This window comes from Nansenia antarctica (genome assembly GCF_963989245.1).
Source record: "Nansenia antarctica genome assembly, chromosome: 16".
NCBI classification, from domain to species: Eukaryota; Metazoa; Chordata; class Actinopteri; order Argentiniformes; family Microstomatidae; genus Nansenia; species Nansenia antarctica.
The window spans coordinates 3813007-3830469 of record NC_137686.1 but is presented as its reverse complement, the minus strand read 5'-3'; the positions used below and the strand labels follow the sequence as shown (position 1 = coordinate 3830469).

The following is a 17463-nucleotide window of genomic DNA, read 5'->3' as shown; positions in this document are numbered from 1 at the left end:
AACACACACACAATAAACACAATTACATTTGTAAAAAATTTGGGTAAACATGACTCACCGTTAAAGGTGTGTAAACGGCGTTCACACACTTCTACAGTATTATCTCTTCAGTCCTACCTTCATCATGTTCTTAAACACGTAGGCCTGGGTGTTTAGACCTACCTTCATCATGTTCTTAAACACGTAGGCCTGGGTGTCTGTGTTGCTGTCTCGTTTGGGTTTGCAGATGATGACGTAGTTTTTGAAGAGGAAGGCGTGGCGATGGTGACCTCTGGACGACGTCCTGACCCCGGGAGCCCCCTCCCACACTGTGAAGGGTCCCTGTTACCATAGAAACACTCCATCAGACACTACGGGCCCTATTATGCACTTCATAAGTCTTAAGCAATAAGACGAGGCGGTAGATCTAAACTTAAGACGTGGAGGCGTGGTCAAGGCCACTTTGCTATTATGCGTGCGGTAGTGGGCGCCTAAGACCCGGCGCTAAGCCCAGAAATTAGTCATGGGTGTGTTTTGGGCGTCTTCTCAATCAACCCAATCAGCGTGCCAGGTGCCATTCCCTTTAAGAACCGGCTGCGTAGCCCCGCGGTGGTGTAGCGGTCTACGCACTGGCCGCTAGTGCATGCTGCCCACCGGGGCCGGGGTTCGTATCCCGGCTCGCCAGATCCAGATATGGCCGAGGCACACGGGAAGCGGCATATTGTCCGGCCGCTTCCGAGGGGGGTATAGGAGTATTTCTGGACTAGGATCCGTCGCGCAACACCGCCCCCTGGGGTGCCGGAATAACGGTACTGGGCTCGAGGAGCCAGTCAGCCTAGTCTGCCTGGCGCCCTCCTCTGGGACTGCCGGCCACGGGGTCGGGCGGCGGATCCAATGCAATAGGCAGGGGATAATTGGATGCTAAGTTGGGTTAAATTGGCTACCAAATTGGGTGAAAAAGGGATAAAATCTGAAAAAAAAAAAAAAAAAAAAAAAAAGAACCGGCTGCGTTAAGTCATAAGCGCTATGCTATTATGCAGTTCATAGGCGCTAGACTTCATGCACGTTTTGAAACACGAGCGCGCCTCCGCGGTTTACCGCGGAGGCGCACTCGTGTTTCAAAACGTGCATGAAGTCTAGCGCCTAAGAACTTTTCAAACCACTTCTTAGCGCTAGGCGCAAAGTCAGATCGCATAATAGCAGGGGCGCCTAGCGCACTTCATTAACATATGAACACTCCCACAATGAGTAATATATGCACGGGAGTCTTACGTCTTATGTGTGGGCGCCTAGCGACACCTGCATAATAGCAGTAGCGCGTATGAAGCGCATAATAAGGGTGGCGGTAGGTCTTAACCTGGCGGTGCGTCTTAATTAAGACTTAAGACGGCAAGTTAAGAAGTGCATAATAGGGCCCTACAACTGTTACCATAGAAACATCAAATATTACAACTGTTACCATAGAAACATCAAATACTACAACTGTTACTATAGAAACATCAAATACTACAACTGTTACTATAGAAACATCAAATACTACAACTGTTACTATGGAAACATCAAATACTACGGGCCCTATTATGCACTTCATAAGTCTTAAGCAATAAGACGAGGCGGTAGATCTAAACTTAAGACGTGGAGGCGTGGTCAAGGCCACTTTGCTATTATGCGTGCGGTAGTGGGCGCCTAAAACCCGGCGCTAAGCAAAGAAATTAGTCATGGGTGTGTTTTGGGCGTCTTCTCAATCAACCCAATCAGCGTGCCAGGTGCCATTCCCTTTAAGAACCGGCTGCGTTGAGTCTTTAGCGCTATGCTATTATGGAAGTCCTAAGAAGGAGGTCAGCGCGCTTCTCTGCAGAAGAAAGTAACAAGCTCGTGCATGAGGTCATTGCTGACCAAACGACATATGTCAGTTACTGCCTGACGGGTGAAGCGCAGCTCATACAAGCATTGCTGCTCTGTAAACAGAATAAAAGAATATATATATAGGCTATATTATACATATTTTAATAATAGGCTATAATATAATTGTAATTGCAATATATTATAGCATTATTAACAGTTGGATCACCAATTGAAAGCGCTAAAATGCTTAGATCACGAATCCAGGATGTCCGAGGTAACAAAGTCGTTGCCGGTATATGCGCTCGGCGCGCCGTCTTCGTCTATCATAATTCCTTCCTAGGATATATTCCATTGTTCTCTCTCTCTGGTTTAACATTTGCCAGTGGTGGCATTTATACTGTGACCGTAATTGACGTCTTGCCGTGGAGCCACATGCGTGTTCATGTGTGCCCACATGCATGCGCAAACCGCGGAGGCGCGCTCGTGTTTCAAAACGTGCATGAAGTCTAAACTTAAGAACTTTTCAAACCACTTCTTAGCGCTAGGAGCAAAGTCAGATCGCATAATAGCAGGGGCGCCTAGTGCACTTCATTAACATATGAACACTCCCACAATGAGTAATATATGCACGGGAGTTTTACGTCTTATGTGTGGGCGCCTATCGACACCTGCATAATAGCAGTAGCGCGTATGAAGCGCATAATAAGGGTGGCGGTAGGTCTTAACCTGGCGGTGCGTCTTAATTAAGACTTAAGACGGCAAGTTAAGAAGTGCATAATAGGGCCCTATATCTGTTACTATAGAAACATCAAATACTACAAATGTTACCATAGAAACATCAAATACTACAACTGTGGGGCGCTTAGGTGGCGTAGCGGGTTAAGCGTTGACCATGTAACTGCAGGGTCCCCGGTTTCGGCCGGGGACATATCCTGCATGTCATCCCTCCTCTCTCTCTCACCCATCCTTCCTGTCTAAATCTCTACTGTATCTGTCAATAAAAATTCTAAATATGAGTGGGACTGCCCCACTCATAATTTTTTTTTTTTATATATACTACAACTGTTACTATAGAAACATCAAATACTACAACTGTTACTATAGAAACATCAAATACTACAACTGTTACTATAGAAACATCAAATACTACAACTGTTACTATAGAAACATCAACTACTACAACTGTTACTATAGAAACATCAACTACTACAACTGTTACTATAGAAACATCAACTACTACAACTCTAGAACAGAGGCTTGTTTCCCAGACCCTTTTTTAGTTGTTTGTTAACCCCCAGGTCCATGTCAACCATGGAGCTCTCACAGCCGCCCCCAACAACATAATATCCCAACATCCTCATGATAAGCGCTGGTTAGCTGAGGGGGAGGTACCTGTCTGATGGGCTCTCCTAGCACGTCCAGCGTGGCGGGGTAGTTCTCTATCATGGAGACGTGGTGGGTGTTCTCTGAGCGCTGGGGCAGCGAGGACACCAGGGCGTAGGCCTCCTCCAGCAGGCAGCAGTTCTGCCCGTTCCTGGCCTTGTTCCTGATCAGCTCCTAATCCAGACAAAACTGATCAGCTCCCTAATCCATGCAAAACTGATCGATCAGCTCCTAATCTATACATACATCCATAATCCACACAAAATTGGCAATGTTTTCAGATTTCAGCGATCACATCCAAAAGGAATACACAGTAATTGAACCTCACATGGGATACTCTGTGTGGCAAAAAAAAAAAAAAAGGGTAGAACCTAAATGTAGGTACTGGTACTGGTTTGGTGTATTCATCCAAAGTACTCACAAGGCAATTATGTAGCAACGATCGTACTTCTAGGAAACTCAACACACTTGGTCACTCACTCCCTACAAGTGGTGCTTGTTATAATGATTATAATGATTATAATGATGATGATTATTGGGTAATTATCACTATTTTACAATGTTAACTACTATGTAAAAAACCCTGACATCACTGTACTGTAAAATGCAACTGTAAAAAGACTCCAAATGTTCAACTCTCACCTTGAGCAAGGCCTTGTACTTCTGGATTCTCTCCAGGGGCCTCTGCAGGTAGGCGTTGATGCTCAGGCCGGGGTTGGCAGGGTCTGCGTTGGCCTGCTCTTTGTCAGTGTACTCCTTTGACAAAGAGATAAGTCGCAGGTACACAACAATAGTTCATCAGCACAAAAACATAACTGTATTTACCATTTTGACCATTTAGCAGATACCAAAGCGATTTACAATTAGAGATTACAAGGACAGTCTCCCTGGTGTAATTTAGGGCTAAGTGCCTTACTCAAGGACACACTAGGGGTGGTGTTCCCAGGTGGAATTTGAATGACCTCATGACCTTCTGATCACCAGTCCAACTCACTATCCCCTAGGCCAGCGGTTCCCAACCTTTTTGGAATCAAGGCCCACTTAAAAATCTCAAAAGTATTCGCGGCCCACATAGGCATTTTATGGACGCCTAAAACATTTTCTCTTATTCTTCAATTCTCTTCAATTCTCTCAAGAATTCTCAACAATTCTCTTATTCTTATTGGAGATTCCATATGCATCATCATACAATCATCATACATACAGTGCAGTAGGCCTAGTTAGTATTAGCACACTGATGATGCATTTTTGAAGGTTTTAAAGAAAAAAAAAAATACAGTACCATGCATGTATTTTTTAAATTGAAACGTTAAATTGAAAAAAAAAAAATCATAAAAAAAATATTTTGCCCATGATTTGGCGTCCCACTTGCAGTACTGTCGCGGCCCATAGGTTGGGAATCTCTGCCCTAGGCCACCACTACCCCTATTATTGCCTATTATCACCACCTGTTAGCCGTGGTCAGGGTTCATACGAGCGATATCTAGGTCTGCTCCCTGTCAGATGTCATGTCAAACAACAGAAAGTATTTGAGGTGTGTTTCATTTAGCTTTCAGGTGTGCAGTCTTTTTTTTTTACTATTCCACTGGTTTCATTGTAGGCCTACCAACAACAACAAAACAACAACAACAACATATTTGACATAAGTATTTGACCGAGGTGAAGTCGCCTTACTTTGAAGAACTGGTGGACGTTCTTGTCACTTATAGCCGCCTCTGCCTGAGAGTGACCTACGAGGTACTGCAGGTACTTCTCAAAGCCCTCTGTGTTCCTCAGGAAGCGCATGGCGATGTCGTCATCTGTGTCACACTCACTCAGCTTAGGGAGCATGGACCTGGAAAACACAGTACCACAGAGGAGAATGCATTATTAAAAAAGAAGTATAATATTTTTTTTATAATAAAAAAAAATATATATATATATGCATCAAAACCCCCAAAATGAATTATAGTGCAACAAAGTGACTTTAACAAACTGAATGCAAACAAGCTCTTTAGAAGGGGACACTGTTGTAATTGGGGTTGGATTGGTGTGTCTTGTTGAGGTGTTTTGGACATTTTCAGAATAGCTAAATGACCCCCCCAAAAATACAAGCCTAAAAAAAATGTATGGGGGGTATCAACTACAGCCAAGATAAGCGTAAAATCATATATATATTTTTTTGGGGGACTACCCACTTTAATAGCTTAACAGGTTAATACAAAAGGAGCAGTCTAGATGCACCCACTCGCTATGGAAGGCCTTGATCTCAGCGATGTTTCGGAATATGGCGTCCTTCTGGCCGGTGACGTCAGTCGGAGCGTCAGGGCTGTCCGCCTGCTGGAGGTGGTGGGAGGTGAAGAAGGCCATCTCCTTGACGAAGTCTGCTTCACTATTGATCAGGTCCTGGATCAGCTGACTGCGGAGGGCAGAGCATGATAGTTAGGGGGTGTCACTCAGACCTCTTTTCCACCAATGCGCGTCGCGGAAGATAAATACAGATGCAGTACCTGCAATCTCACACGCCATATCGGGAAGGAGAGCGGTTGAATACAGTTGCAGTATATTTTATCTATATCTTTTTATTCATTGTCTTATTATGTTGTTAAATGTTTATCTATCCATTTTCTATATATATGTATCTATTCTTGCCATTTATTTTTAATTTTTTAATTTTTATTACTATCCTTTTTCTGTATTTCTTTTCATGCTGTATGTAAAGATTTGCCCCTGTTGTATGAAATGTGCTATACAAATAAACTTGCCTTGCCTTGCCTTTTTTTTCCACAGAAGTCTTGGACTAAATAACACTTTCAATGGACAATCTCATAAGAATAATGGGAAACAGTGTTTGTATTAACCATACCGTGACGTGATATATCAAAATGGACATTTGGAATAGTCCCAAAGAAATCCCAAGACAAATCATGTACAAATATTTTCGAGCATCATTATGACCATGTATTTAATCTAGTTGTGGTGTTAGCAGTGATGTAACAGTGATGTAACAGTGATGTAACAGTGGTGTTAACAGTGATGTAACAGTGATGTAACAGTGGTGGTAACAGTGATGTAACAGTGATGTAACAGTGGTGTTAACAGTGGTGTTAACAGTGATGTTAACAGTGATGTAACAGTGATGTAACAGTGGTGTTAACAGTGATGTAACAGTGATGTAACAGTGATGTAACAGTGATGTAACAGTGATGTAGTAGTGTTGTAACAGTGGTGTAACAGTGGTGTAACAGTGGTGTTAACAGTGATGTAACAGTGATGTAACAGTGATGTAACAGTGATGTAACAGTGGTGTTAACAGTGATGTAACAGTGATGTAACAGTGATGTAACAGTGATGTAACAGTGGTGTTAACAGTGATGTAACAGTGATGTAACAGTGGTGTAACATTGATGTAACAGTGATGTAACAGTGATGGAACAGTGGTGTTAACAGTGATGTAACAGTGGTGTTAACAGTGATGTAACAGTGATGTAACAGTGATGTAACAGTGATGTAACAGTGATGTAACAGTGATGTAACCGTGATGTAACAGTGATGTAACAGTGATGTAACCGTGATGTAACAGTGCTCACCAGAGCCTCCTCTTGTATTCTCCCTCTGAGACCTCTTCTCCGCCGGCCTCTGGCAGGTCAGCAGCATCAGCAGACAGCTGGAACACAACCAACCGTTTACCACCAGGGGAATAACTTTACTACCCAGTCAGGTCATTAGAACTAGCAGCAAAGATCGGTGGTGAAGTTACAATGAATACCATGTCAGTGGCTTTGGCTGTTGAGACACACCTTCAGTTTCCTGTCCAGGTAGGCTGGGGAGACCCAGCCTTGGCGTGACGGGGTGGTTTTGGTGGGTTTGGTCCGTACCAGCCATTTCAGAGGATGGTTTGAGTCCAGAACTTCTACATACTGGCCCTCTTTCAGAGAAATCGTTTCTTTGCTGGCGATAATGGGATTGTAGTCCGCCGTGGCCACGTAGACGTCAAACATCTGGAGTCCAACACAAAAAGTACACGAAAAGTAGTTGGTGTATCTATTATTATTTTTAATTTATTTTTAGCACACAGTAAAAAAATAATTCATACACACGATAACCATAATACATTATAGAGATCAGAAGCAGGAAGACAAGAAACCCAGAGGGGCTTCTGGAGCGTCTCCCTTGATCATAGAACGTGATTACAGTTCATGTAAAACAAATCAAAGAAAAATATAAAAATTACAGAACAAAATAAAGAGATCAATAATATCTGACATGCAAACGTGTGCAGACGATGGAACAGGGCCTTGCCAGTCACTATACCACAATTGTTGTGTTTGAAAAGTTTTTTTTAATTGATTCCATTCAATGGAATTGAATATAAACATTTTGATCCAGTGATATATTTGACAGAATTCCATCTGGGCTTGTAAACTGCTTTTTTTTTCTTTTTCGCATTGACCTTAATCCACAATTTGAGTGAAATAATTTTGGCCACAATTCCACAATAACGGCAAAAAGTGTGTCTCTCTGGTTAGGATTGGTCCCTTATGAGGTCCGACTGAAGCGTCTTACCTCTCCCCTAGCATCGCCTTCGTCTGACTCTGAGGAGGAGTCTGCAATAAGGGAGGGGGGGCGGGAGCGGCCGTGATGGGGCGTGGCTGAGGGGGTCTTGGTCTCGTCGTCACTGTCCCCCCCGGGAACACGCAGGGAGGCTGGAGCAGCGAGGGGGGGGGGGGGGGGGTCAGAGAGGGACAAGAGTGCATAGAACACAGACACGCACACGCACACGCACACTCCACAAACATTCACACCTGACAAATGTACACTTGACAAACATACACGCACACACACACACACACACACACCCACACACACACACACACATATTCACAGAAAGGGGGAACTGAAACATCCACAGTCCACCTCAAGTGTGTAGCTTTGCTTAGCAACCCTTGTCACTAGGTGAGGATGGTTTTCAACTGTGTTGGTATTACTGTATCTCTTAACGTCGACATAGTTAATAATCAAGATTACTCTTGAAGGTTAGATACCTACACATTAGTGCCGCTAACAATTTTGCAACTGCACAACAGTCATTACGTTACGATTACAATGCTATTTCCACTATTGTGATCTAGTTAGTATTCTAGAGGCATGCATATGAAAGCTACTGTCCAAATAACATGTGTGGTCTTAGGTGTATCCATACATGTCTGAGTGTAGACATGTATGTCAAAGCCATTTAAATCATATGCACAGGTAACCTGTCGTTACCTGCCTTGACAAGACAGAAAATAATCACTCTAAAAAATGCATCGAATTGAGATCATGAATTGAGATCATGGACCATAGAAAATAAAGAAAGCAATGTTTGACCATACTGACATGGCGCAATGATGGAGACACTTTATCATTGAATCCTGCCTGCTTTGTTTCAGAATGTTTAGAGTCAATGTATTCATCTGTAAAATTCGTCATCTTAGACAAAAGAAATGGCCAGTATATTGTTTCCACAAGTCATCACCTCAGGTGCCTACTTTTCGTGCAACATGGACATACTTGAATGTCATCGTCTAATGTCTAGTGGCATGCTAAGAACTCCTCTTCAAGATATTGATTCCAAACAAACAAATAGGAAAGGATGCTGAGGAGGTCATAGCAAGATGACTACACAAGAAACCAAAGCTTCAAAGTCAAAATCAACAGAGACAAAGCAACAACTGTCTTGTGGAAAGAATCTACGGCTTTTAGTGAGAGTCTGGTGGATGTACTTGTGTATACATACTGGAGGCTTTGGGCCAAGATTTCATCCACTGGAGCACTTGATGGTTCTCTGAGCTGTCTGAATAACAAATTAATGATTCGTATGAGCAACCTGAGTGAATGGATGGATGGCGTGAAGGATGAAATTAAGGAGGAGTGGCTGAGGGAATGAAGGGAGTCCATTAACCACATGTCCGGAGGGGAAGGAGGAAGTTGTAGGAATCCACACATTGCTCCAAAAAACACTCTTGAAAACGAAAGTATCAGTGAGTGCATTGGGATCAGTTCAGATTTGAAAGTCAATCCGTTTGGGGGTGAATTGAAAATTCCAATTCAAGAATTGAAAAGCTGCCTGAATCCCTCGATTACAGACATGAAATTAATTTTAAATCCCCCAATCCCAAACATATACAAAACAATGATGGGTGAGCAGCAAAGGCAATGACAAAAGGCAAAGTTATTTGAGCTGTTCATTCATAAAGCCTGCATAAAGCTCTATTAGTAACGGCCATTCATGACAGTTTGTGCAGCAGTCACAACAACTGACTTGTTAGCTAGCCCATTAGCTGACTACATGTGTGATGACAGTGCCAATTCATTTGTCGTAACATGACATACCGTAAACTGCGATGAATTGTTATGGCAGATAGCTTATAGTGTTTATGACAGCGTTACAAAAGGCAATGAATGTCCAATTCAAATGTCGATGTTATGCCGTTAAAAACATTACACAAACTATTCTGTATCCCCAGCTATATCATCAGACATATCACCAGATATACTGTATACAGACGCAAATTAATCGGATTATTTTTGCTTACAGTAGAAACACACACACAAACTATCCAATACATCAAGACATATTCCACCAATATATCCCTCAACATGCATAGATTATAAAAAGATAAACACCTGGAGTTGCTTCTATCTACTTCATAAGTAACCAGTAGGAAGTCATAGCATATTTTAGGGACACATTATAACATTCATCAACTTATCTGAATCAACATAATGTTGTGGAATATTTTAAATAGAAAATCTTTCAGAGCTATTCTGAAACATTTGTCTCTAACCTTGAGTGAACTTGGCAGACACCATCTCGGTGATCTGGGAGGTGAGCTTCATCAGGAACTCCTCTGTGCCCACGTCACCTAGGAAAGGTACTCTCACCTCCCCTAGCAACCAGAAAACATGTCAGCTATGTTCAAATGGAGGAAACAGCAGTCCTGTGTCAAACCCATCCAGTACATGTGAGGTGTGACTGATTGAGCTTGGAGTTGGGACTTTATCTAAGTCACCAGTTCATCTAAGTATCGGAAAAAAAGGGCAGTGGTCTCAATGAACCTAAAACGGCTGTGTTACTGTGTTACTGTGTTACTGTGTTACTGCCACTCTCACCTTTTCCTCTGCTGACTTCGTCGTCTGGAGGGCTGATAGTAATCCCCAAAACCCTGAATAAAACAGGAAAGCATCATAATTACTCACTGAGCACATACAGTATACAGACAAAATGATGGATGGTGTTATACGGGATGATTGGTATAAATCTGTATCTCCGATGATAACTCACTCTGGGATTTTGGTCTCTTCCTTTGGTCGTGGCACTATGACAGAAAAACATGTTAGGAACATAAACCGTAATGTTCTTCTTTATAAAATCATTTATTATTATTATTAATAATAATAATAATAACTTTTATTTGTATAGCACTTTTCCTGCAAACGTTGGAGGAATTGACACCCTTCAAGGGAGGGAGACCTCTTTGTTATGGTTTGAATCCCAGATTTGCCCTTTAAAGGGCCGATATGGATTCATGGTTTCAGAAATAATTTATTAGCCAATGTCAATGTACAGTATATGCCATTTAAAGTTTCTGGTCTCAATATAGGTATGCATTTTACAGACCCGATGTCACAATTCTCCATCCTTTTTCCTGAAGTGTACACTACCCTACACACATTTAAAAGCATATGTTTGGTGTATGCATAGGCTATTATACCAATCCTATGCTTGTATATCTGTTTTAGTGGAGTGGACAAGTGTACACTTCAGGGAGAAAGGATGGAGAATTGGGACAGGGTTTGTAAAAGGCCTATCCTATTTCCCCGTTCCTCACCCTCCTCCACCTCCAGGTGGGCGGTGCAGATGGACTGGCCCGCTCTGTTGGTGGCGATGCAGGTGTAGGTGCCCTTGTACTCGGCGCCCACATCCATCAGAATGAGGCTGTGCTGGCGTCCAGAGCTGGCCACCTTGTAGCCTTTGGTGTCTGGCTTGATCCACAGCACGTCCGTGGCCGACTCCTCCTTCAGCCAGGAGACCTGGGGCGTGGGAGAACCTGGGGGAGGAGAGAGGGAGTGACACCTCAGTAATGACTATGTCAATGTACAGTCCTGACTATGTCAATGTACAGTCCTGACTATGTCAATGTACAGTCCTGACAATGTCAATGTACAGTCCTGACTATGTCAATGTACAGCGCCATGAAAAAAGTATTCGCCCACTGCACAATTTGTTACTTCAGAGCCTGAAATTAAAATATATGAAATTGGGATTTTTTTTTCTTTTTTTATACGTAGTCTACTGGACACTTTCAAAGTGAAAGGAATGTTCCTAAAAATGTCAATCATTTAAAAGAAATGACAAACAGAGAAGACCTGTGTGAGAGGCCTTTCTATGGCTCTCCTAACATTAGCTCAAATTTCTTTAACAATTTACTCAATATGTGACATGGTCTGGTAAAAAGGAAGGCAAGTTGGCAATCCTCAAGTGGCGCAAATGAGCAAAAACCCAAAAAAAAGTGTTTTAGGACGTGTTCAAAAGCAAGGACAGCATGATCATCTAATTATGTGTAGTTATGTGTTTTTAGCATGTTGAAGTTCTATTAGCATGTTGTGATCTGCTAAACATGCAGTCAGATGTTTGTAGCGATGTTCCTTTTTAGCATTAGCTATTAGCATCTGTTTTGCCTGTGTTTTGTTCTCTGACCATCTCTTGCATGCTAGTTCACGTCTGTCGCAAAACTTTTTTTTAACGTTTTAACAAATGTAAGTTCTATCTACGTTCTCTACTGTACTCTCAATTATTATTATTATTTTTTTTTTACTTTTTACACCTGATGACCTAACTGACTTGAAGCCAGGGGCCGTCATGCTGCCAAAAGGGAGAAGTGGAGAGGAGGATCATGTGACTAACCCAGGTTGTTGAAGCAACAGGATAAGAACCTTCTAATGATAATGACTGAGCCATATGAATCCCAAGTTGTACAGTATATTTATTCACTCATATTGGTACTGTATATATTGTCTTGAGTATTGTTGTGTTGTCGTCTTGTTGTTGTATGTGCTGTAGCTTGTTCAGCATGGAGAATAAGTCATGTTCCTAGTGCACTGCACATGGCGAATAAAGTTGAATTGAATTGAACTGAATTGAATTGACATATCCTATATGTAGCCTAAGAAATATAGTTCTCACAAGATTCACATTCGAGCTATTTCTGAAACTCATTTAGACAATACATTTTATGATGCTACGGTGGAGATACAGAGGGATACAAACTTTAATAGAAAGAACAGGGATATATATGGGGGAGGAGTTGCAATGTCAGAGCCACATCCCGGTTCATCCCAAGAGAAGAGGTATAATGTCATGTGATGTTGAAATGCTATGGTTACAGGTTCACCTGTAAAATACAAATACTGCAAATACTTTTTCACAGCACTGTATGCTAGACCTGGGTGAAATTCAAATTAATGCCCATGGTTTTTGGAATGAGATGTTGAACGCATATGGGTGTGATGTTCGGGTGTCCACATACATTTGGCAATATAATGTACATGAAGTATGTTGAGTTTTGACATACCTTCCACTTTAACAGACAGGGTGATGCTGGCTCCCTGCTTCACCTTCCTGTTGCTGAACCTCTCCAGGAAGCGCGGAGGCACCAGCAGCTCCTTGGAGTCTGTCAAACAAACAAGCACTGATGTTATAATAATAATAATAATAATAATAATAATAACAATAACAACAATAATAATAACAATAATAACAATAATATAATAATAACAATAATAATAATAATAATACTAACAATAATAATAACAATAATAATAATAACAACTTTTATTTGTATAGCACTTTTCCTGCAAACGTTGCAGCTCAAAGTGCTTTAATCATTATATAATCATAATTTAATTATTTAGTCATTTAAAGGCAATATTTAAAAGATGGGTTTTTAGTCTTGACTTGAACATATTTGCTGAGGTTGCATCCCTAATGTAAACTGGCAGTGCATTCCACAATCTGGGTGCATAAAATGAGAATGCAGCCTCACCAAATCTCTTCTTTTGTACATGTGGTACACAGAGAAAACCAGCGTCAGAAGACCTGAGAGCTCTATTGGGCTGATATGCTAGCAAAAGGTCTTTCAGATATTCTGGTGCTGTGCCAGTGAGAGCTTTATGAACAAGCAGAAGGATCTTGGAATCTATTCTGAACTTAACAGGAAGCCAGTGTAGAGTCTCTAAAATAGGAGTTATATGAGCTCTTCTGCTTGTTTTGCTTAACACTCTTGCAGCTGCATTTTGTACACACATAGCAGTAAAGCTAATCACACAGATGTGTAGGTTACAGAGTATGCCGTAAAGAATCAATGGCTTGGCTCACATACTGAAATACTATATGCATGATAAACCTGATATACTGTACCTTTGATCTTTCCAGCATCTTCAGGCATCATCTCTCCTGGACCTATCAACAGACCCATGAACCATTCATTACAAACATGAACCATTCATTACAAACATGAACCATTCATTACAAACATCCATGTTATTGTGTGTCCACTGCCATCACTATGGAAAACCACTTGACACTTGATAGCATGAACCAGTCTGACAGACCTACCATGAACCAGTCTGTCAGACCTACCATGAACCAGTCTGTCAGACCTACCATGAACCAGTCTGACAGACCTACCTTGAACCAGTCAGACCTACCATGAACCAGTCAGACCTACCATGAACCAGTCAGACAGACCTACCATGAACCAGTCAGACAGACCTACCATGAACCAGTCAGACAGACCTACCATGAACCAGTCAGACAGACCTACCATGAACCAGTCTAACCTACCATGAACCAGTCAGTCAGACCTACCATGAACCAGTCTGACCTACCATGAACCAGTCTGACAGACCTACCATGAACCAGTCAGACAGACCAACCATAAACCAGTCTGTCAGACCTACCATGAACCAGTCTGACAGACCTACCATGAACCAGTCTGACAGACCTACCATGAACCAGTCAGACAGACCTACCATGAACCAGTCTGAAAGAACTACCGTAAACCAGTCTGACAGACCTACCATGAACCAGTCAGACCTACCATGAACCAGTCAGACAGACCTACCATGAACCAGTCAGACCTACCATGAACCAGTCTGACAGACCTACCATGAACCAGTCTGACAGACCTACCATGAACCAGTCAGACCTACCATGAACCAGTCTGACCTACCATGAACCAGTCTGACCTACCATGAACCAGTCTGACAGACCTACCATGAACCAGTCAGACAGACCTACCATGAACCAGTCTGACAGACCTACCACGAACCAGTCAGACAGACCTACCATGAACCAGTCTGACAGACCTACCATGAACCAGTCTGACAGACCTACCATGAACCAGTCAGTCAGACCTACCATGAACCAGTCAGACCTACCATGAACCAGTCTGACAGACCTACCATGAACCAGTCAGACCTACCATGAACCAGTCAGACAGACCTACCATGAACCAGTCTATCAGACCTACCATGAACCAGTCAGACCTACCATGAACCAGTCTGACAGACCTACCATGAACCAGTCAGACCTACCATGAACCAGTCAGTCAGACCTAGCATGAACCAGTCAGTCAGACCTACCACGAACCAGTCTGACAGACCTACCATGAACCAGTCAGACAGACCTACCATGAACCAGTCAGATCTACCATGAACCAGTCTGTCAGACCTACCATAAACCAGTCAGACAGACCTACCATGAACCAGTCTGACAGACCTACCATGAACCAGTCAGACAGACCTACCATGAACCAGTCTGACAGACCTACCATGAACCAGTCAGACCTACCATGAACCAGTCAGACCTACCATGAACCAGTCTGACAGACCTACCATGAACCAGTCAGACAGACCTACCATGAACCAGTCTGACAGACCTATCATGAACCAGTCAGACCTACCATGAACCAGTCAGACCCACCATGAACCAGTCAGTCAGACCTACCTTGAACAAGTCAGACAGACCTACCATGAACCAGTCTGACAGACCTACCATGAACCAGTCAGACAGACCTACCATGAACCAGTCTGACAGACCTACCATGAACCAGTCAGACCTACCATGAACCAGTCTGACAGACCTACCATGAACCAGTCAGACAGACCTACCATGAACCAGTCAGACAGACCTACCATGAAGCAGTCTGACAGACCTACCATGAACCAGTCTGACAGACCTACCATGAACCAGTCTGACAGACCTACCATGAACCAGTCTGACAGACCTACCATGAACCAGTCAGACCTACCATGAACCAGTCTGACAGACCTACCATGAACCAGTCTGACAGACCTACCATGAACCAGTCTGACAAGACCTACCATGAACCAGTCAGACCCACCATGAACCAGTCAGACCCACCATGAACCAGTCTGACAGACCTACCATGAACCAGTCAGACAGACCTACCATGAACCAGTCTGACAGACCTACCATGAACCAGTCTGACCTACCATGAACCAGTCAGTCAGATCTACCATGAACCAGTCTGACCTACCATGAACCAGTCTGACAGACCTACCATGAACCAGTCAGACAGACCTACCATGAACCAGTCTGACAGACCTACCATGAACCAGTCTGACAGACCTACCATGAACCAGTCTGACAGACCTACCATGAACCAGTCAGACCTACCATGAACTAGTCTGACAGACCTACCATGAACCAGTCAGACAGACCTACCATGAACCAGTCAGACCTACCATGAACTAGTCTGACAGACCTACCATGAACCAGTCTGACAGACCTACCATAAACCAGTCAAACCTACCATGAACCAGTCAGTCAGACCTACCATGAACCAGTCAGACAGACCTACCATGAACCAGTCTGACAGACCTACCATGAACCAGTCAGTCAGACCTACCATTAACCAGTCAGTCAGACCTACCATGAACCAGTCAGTCAGAGCTACCATGAACCAGTCAGACAGACCTACCATAAACCAGTCAGACCTACCATGAACCAGTCTGACAGACCTACCATGAACCAGTCAGACAGACCTACCATGAACCAGTCAGACCTACCATGAACCAGTCAGACAGACCTACCATGAACCAGTCTGACAGACCTACCATGAACCAGTCAGACCTACCATGAACCAGTCAGTCAGACCTACCTTGAACCAGTCAGACAGACCTACCATGAACCAGTCTGACAGACCTACCATGAACCAGTCTGACAGACCTACCATGAACCAGTCTGACAGACCTACCATAAACCAGTCAGACCTACCATGAACCAGTCTGACAGACCTACCATGAACGAGTCAGACAGACCTACCATGAACCAGTCAGACAGACCTACCATGAACCAGTCTGACAGACCTACCATGAACCAGTCTGAAAGAACTACCATGAACCAGTCTGACAGACCTACCATGAACCAGTCAGACCTACCATGAACCAGTCAGACCTACCATGAACTAGTCTGACAGACCTAGCATGAACCAGTCAGACCTACCATGAACCAGTCAGACAGACCTACCATGAAGCAGTCTGACAGACCTACCATGAACCAGTCTGACAGACCTACCATGAACCAGTCTGACAGACCTACCATGAACCAGTCTGACAGACCTACCATGAACCAGTCTGACAGACCTACCATGAACCAGTCTGACAGACCTACCATGAAGCAGACAGACCTACCATGAACCAGTCTGACAGACCCACCATGAACCAGTCTGAAAGAACTACCATGAACCAGTCAGACCTACCAAGAACCAGTCTGACAGACCTACCATGAACCAGTCAGACCTACCATGAACCAGTCAGACCTACCATGAACCAGTCTGACAGACCTACCATGAACCAGTCTGACAGACCTACCATGAACCAGTCTGACCTACCATGAACCAGTCTGACCTACCATGAACCAGTCAGTCAGACCTACCATGAACCAGTCAGTCAGAGCTACCATGAACCAGTCAGACAGACCTACCATAAACCAGTCAGACCTACCATGAACCAGTCTGACAGACCTACCATGAACCAGTCAGACAGACCTACCATGAACCAGTCTGACAGACCTACCATGAACCAGTCTGACAGACCTACCATGAACCAGTCTGACCTACCATGAACCAGTCAGTCAGACCTACCATGAACCAGTCAGTCAGAGCTACCATGAACCAGTCAGACAGACCTACCATAAACCAGTCAGAC

General features: G+C 43.3%; 1 protein-coding gene across 1 annotated transcript in view; it reads right to left on the bottom strand.

Moving 5' to 3' along the window:
- The window catches only part of obscnb (obscurin, cytoskeletal calmodulin and titin-interacting RhoGEF b), a gene marked incomplete at both ends in the record, with an annotated part of 121911 nt that overhangs the window by 8299 nt on the left and 96149 nt on the right, over window positions 1-17463 (bottom strand). Inside the window, 14 exons of the mRNA XM_080546549.1 lie at window positions 163-321; window positions 3217-3381; window positions 3850-3963; window positions 4882-5041; window positions 5435-5605; window positions 6777-6853; window positions 6987-7187; window positions 7753-7892; window positions 8966-9022; window positions 10017-10118; window positions 10342-10394; window positions 10514-10547; window positions 11061-11279; window positions 12804-12920. Of these exons, the coding sequence (XP_080402675.1) occupies window positions 163-321; window positions 3217-3381; window positions 3850-3963; window positions 4882-5041; window positions 5435-5605; window positions 6777-6853; window positions 6987-7187; window positions 7753-7892; window positions 8966-9022; window positions 10017-10118; window positions 10342-10394; window positions 10514-10547; window positions 11061-11279; window positions 12804-12920 (1769 nt within the window). The remainder of the gene's footprint in view (window positions 1-162; window positions 322-3216; window positions 3382-3849; window positions 3964-4881; window positions 5042-5434; window positions 5606-6776; window positions 6854-6986; window positions 7188-7752; window positions 7893-8965; window positions 9023-10016; window positions 10119-10341; window positions 10395-10513; window positions 10548-11060; window positions 11280-12803; window positions 12921-17463) is intronic.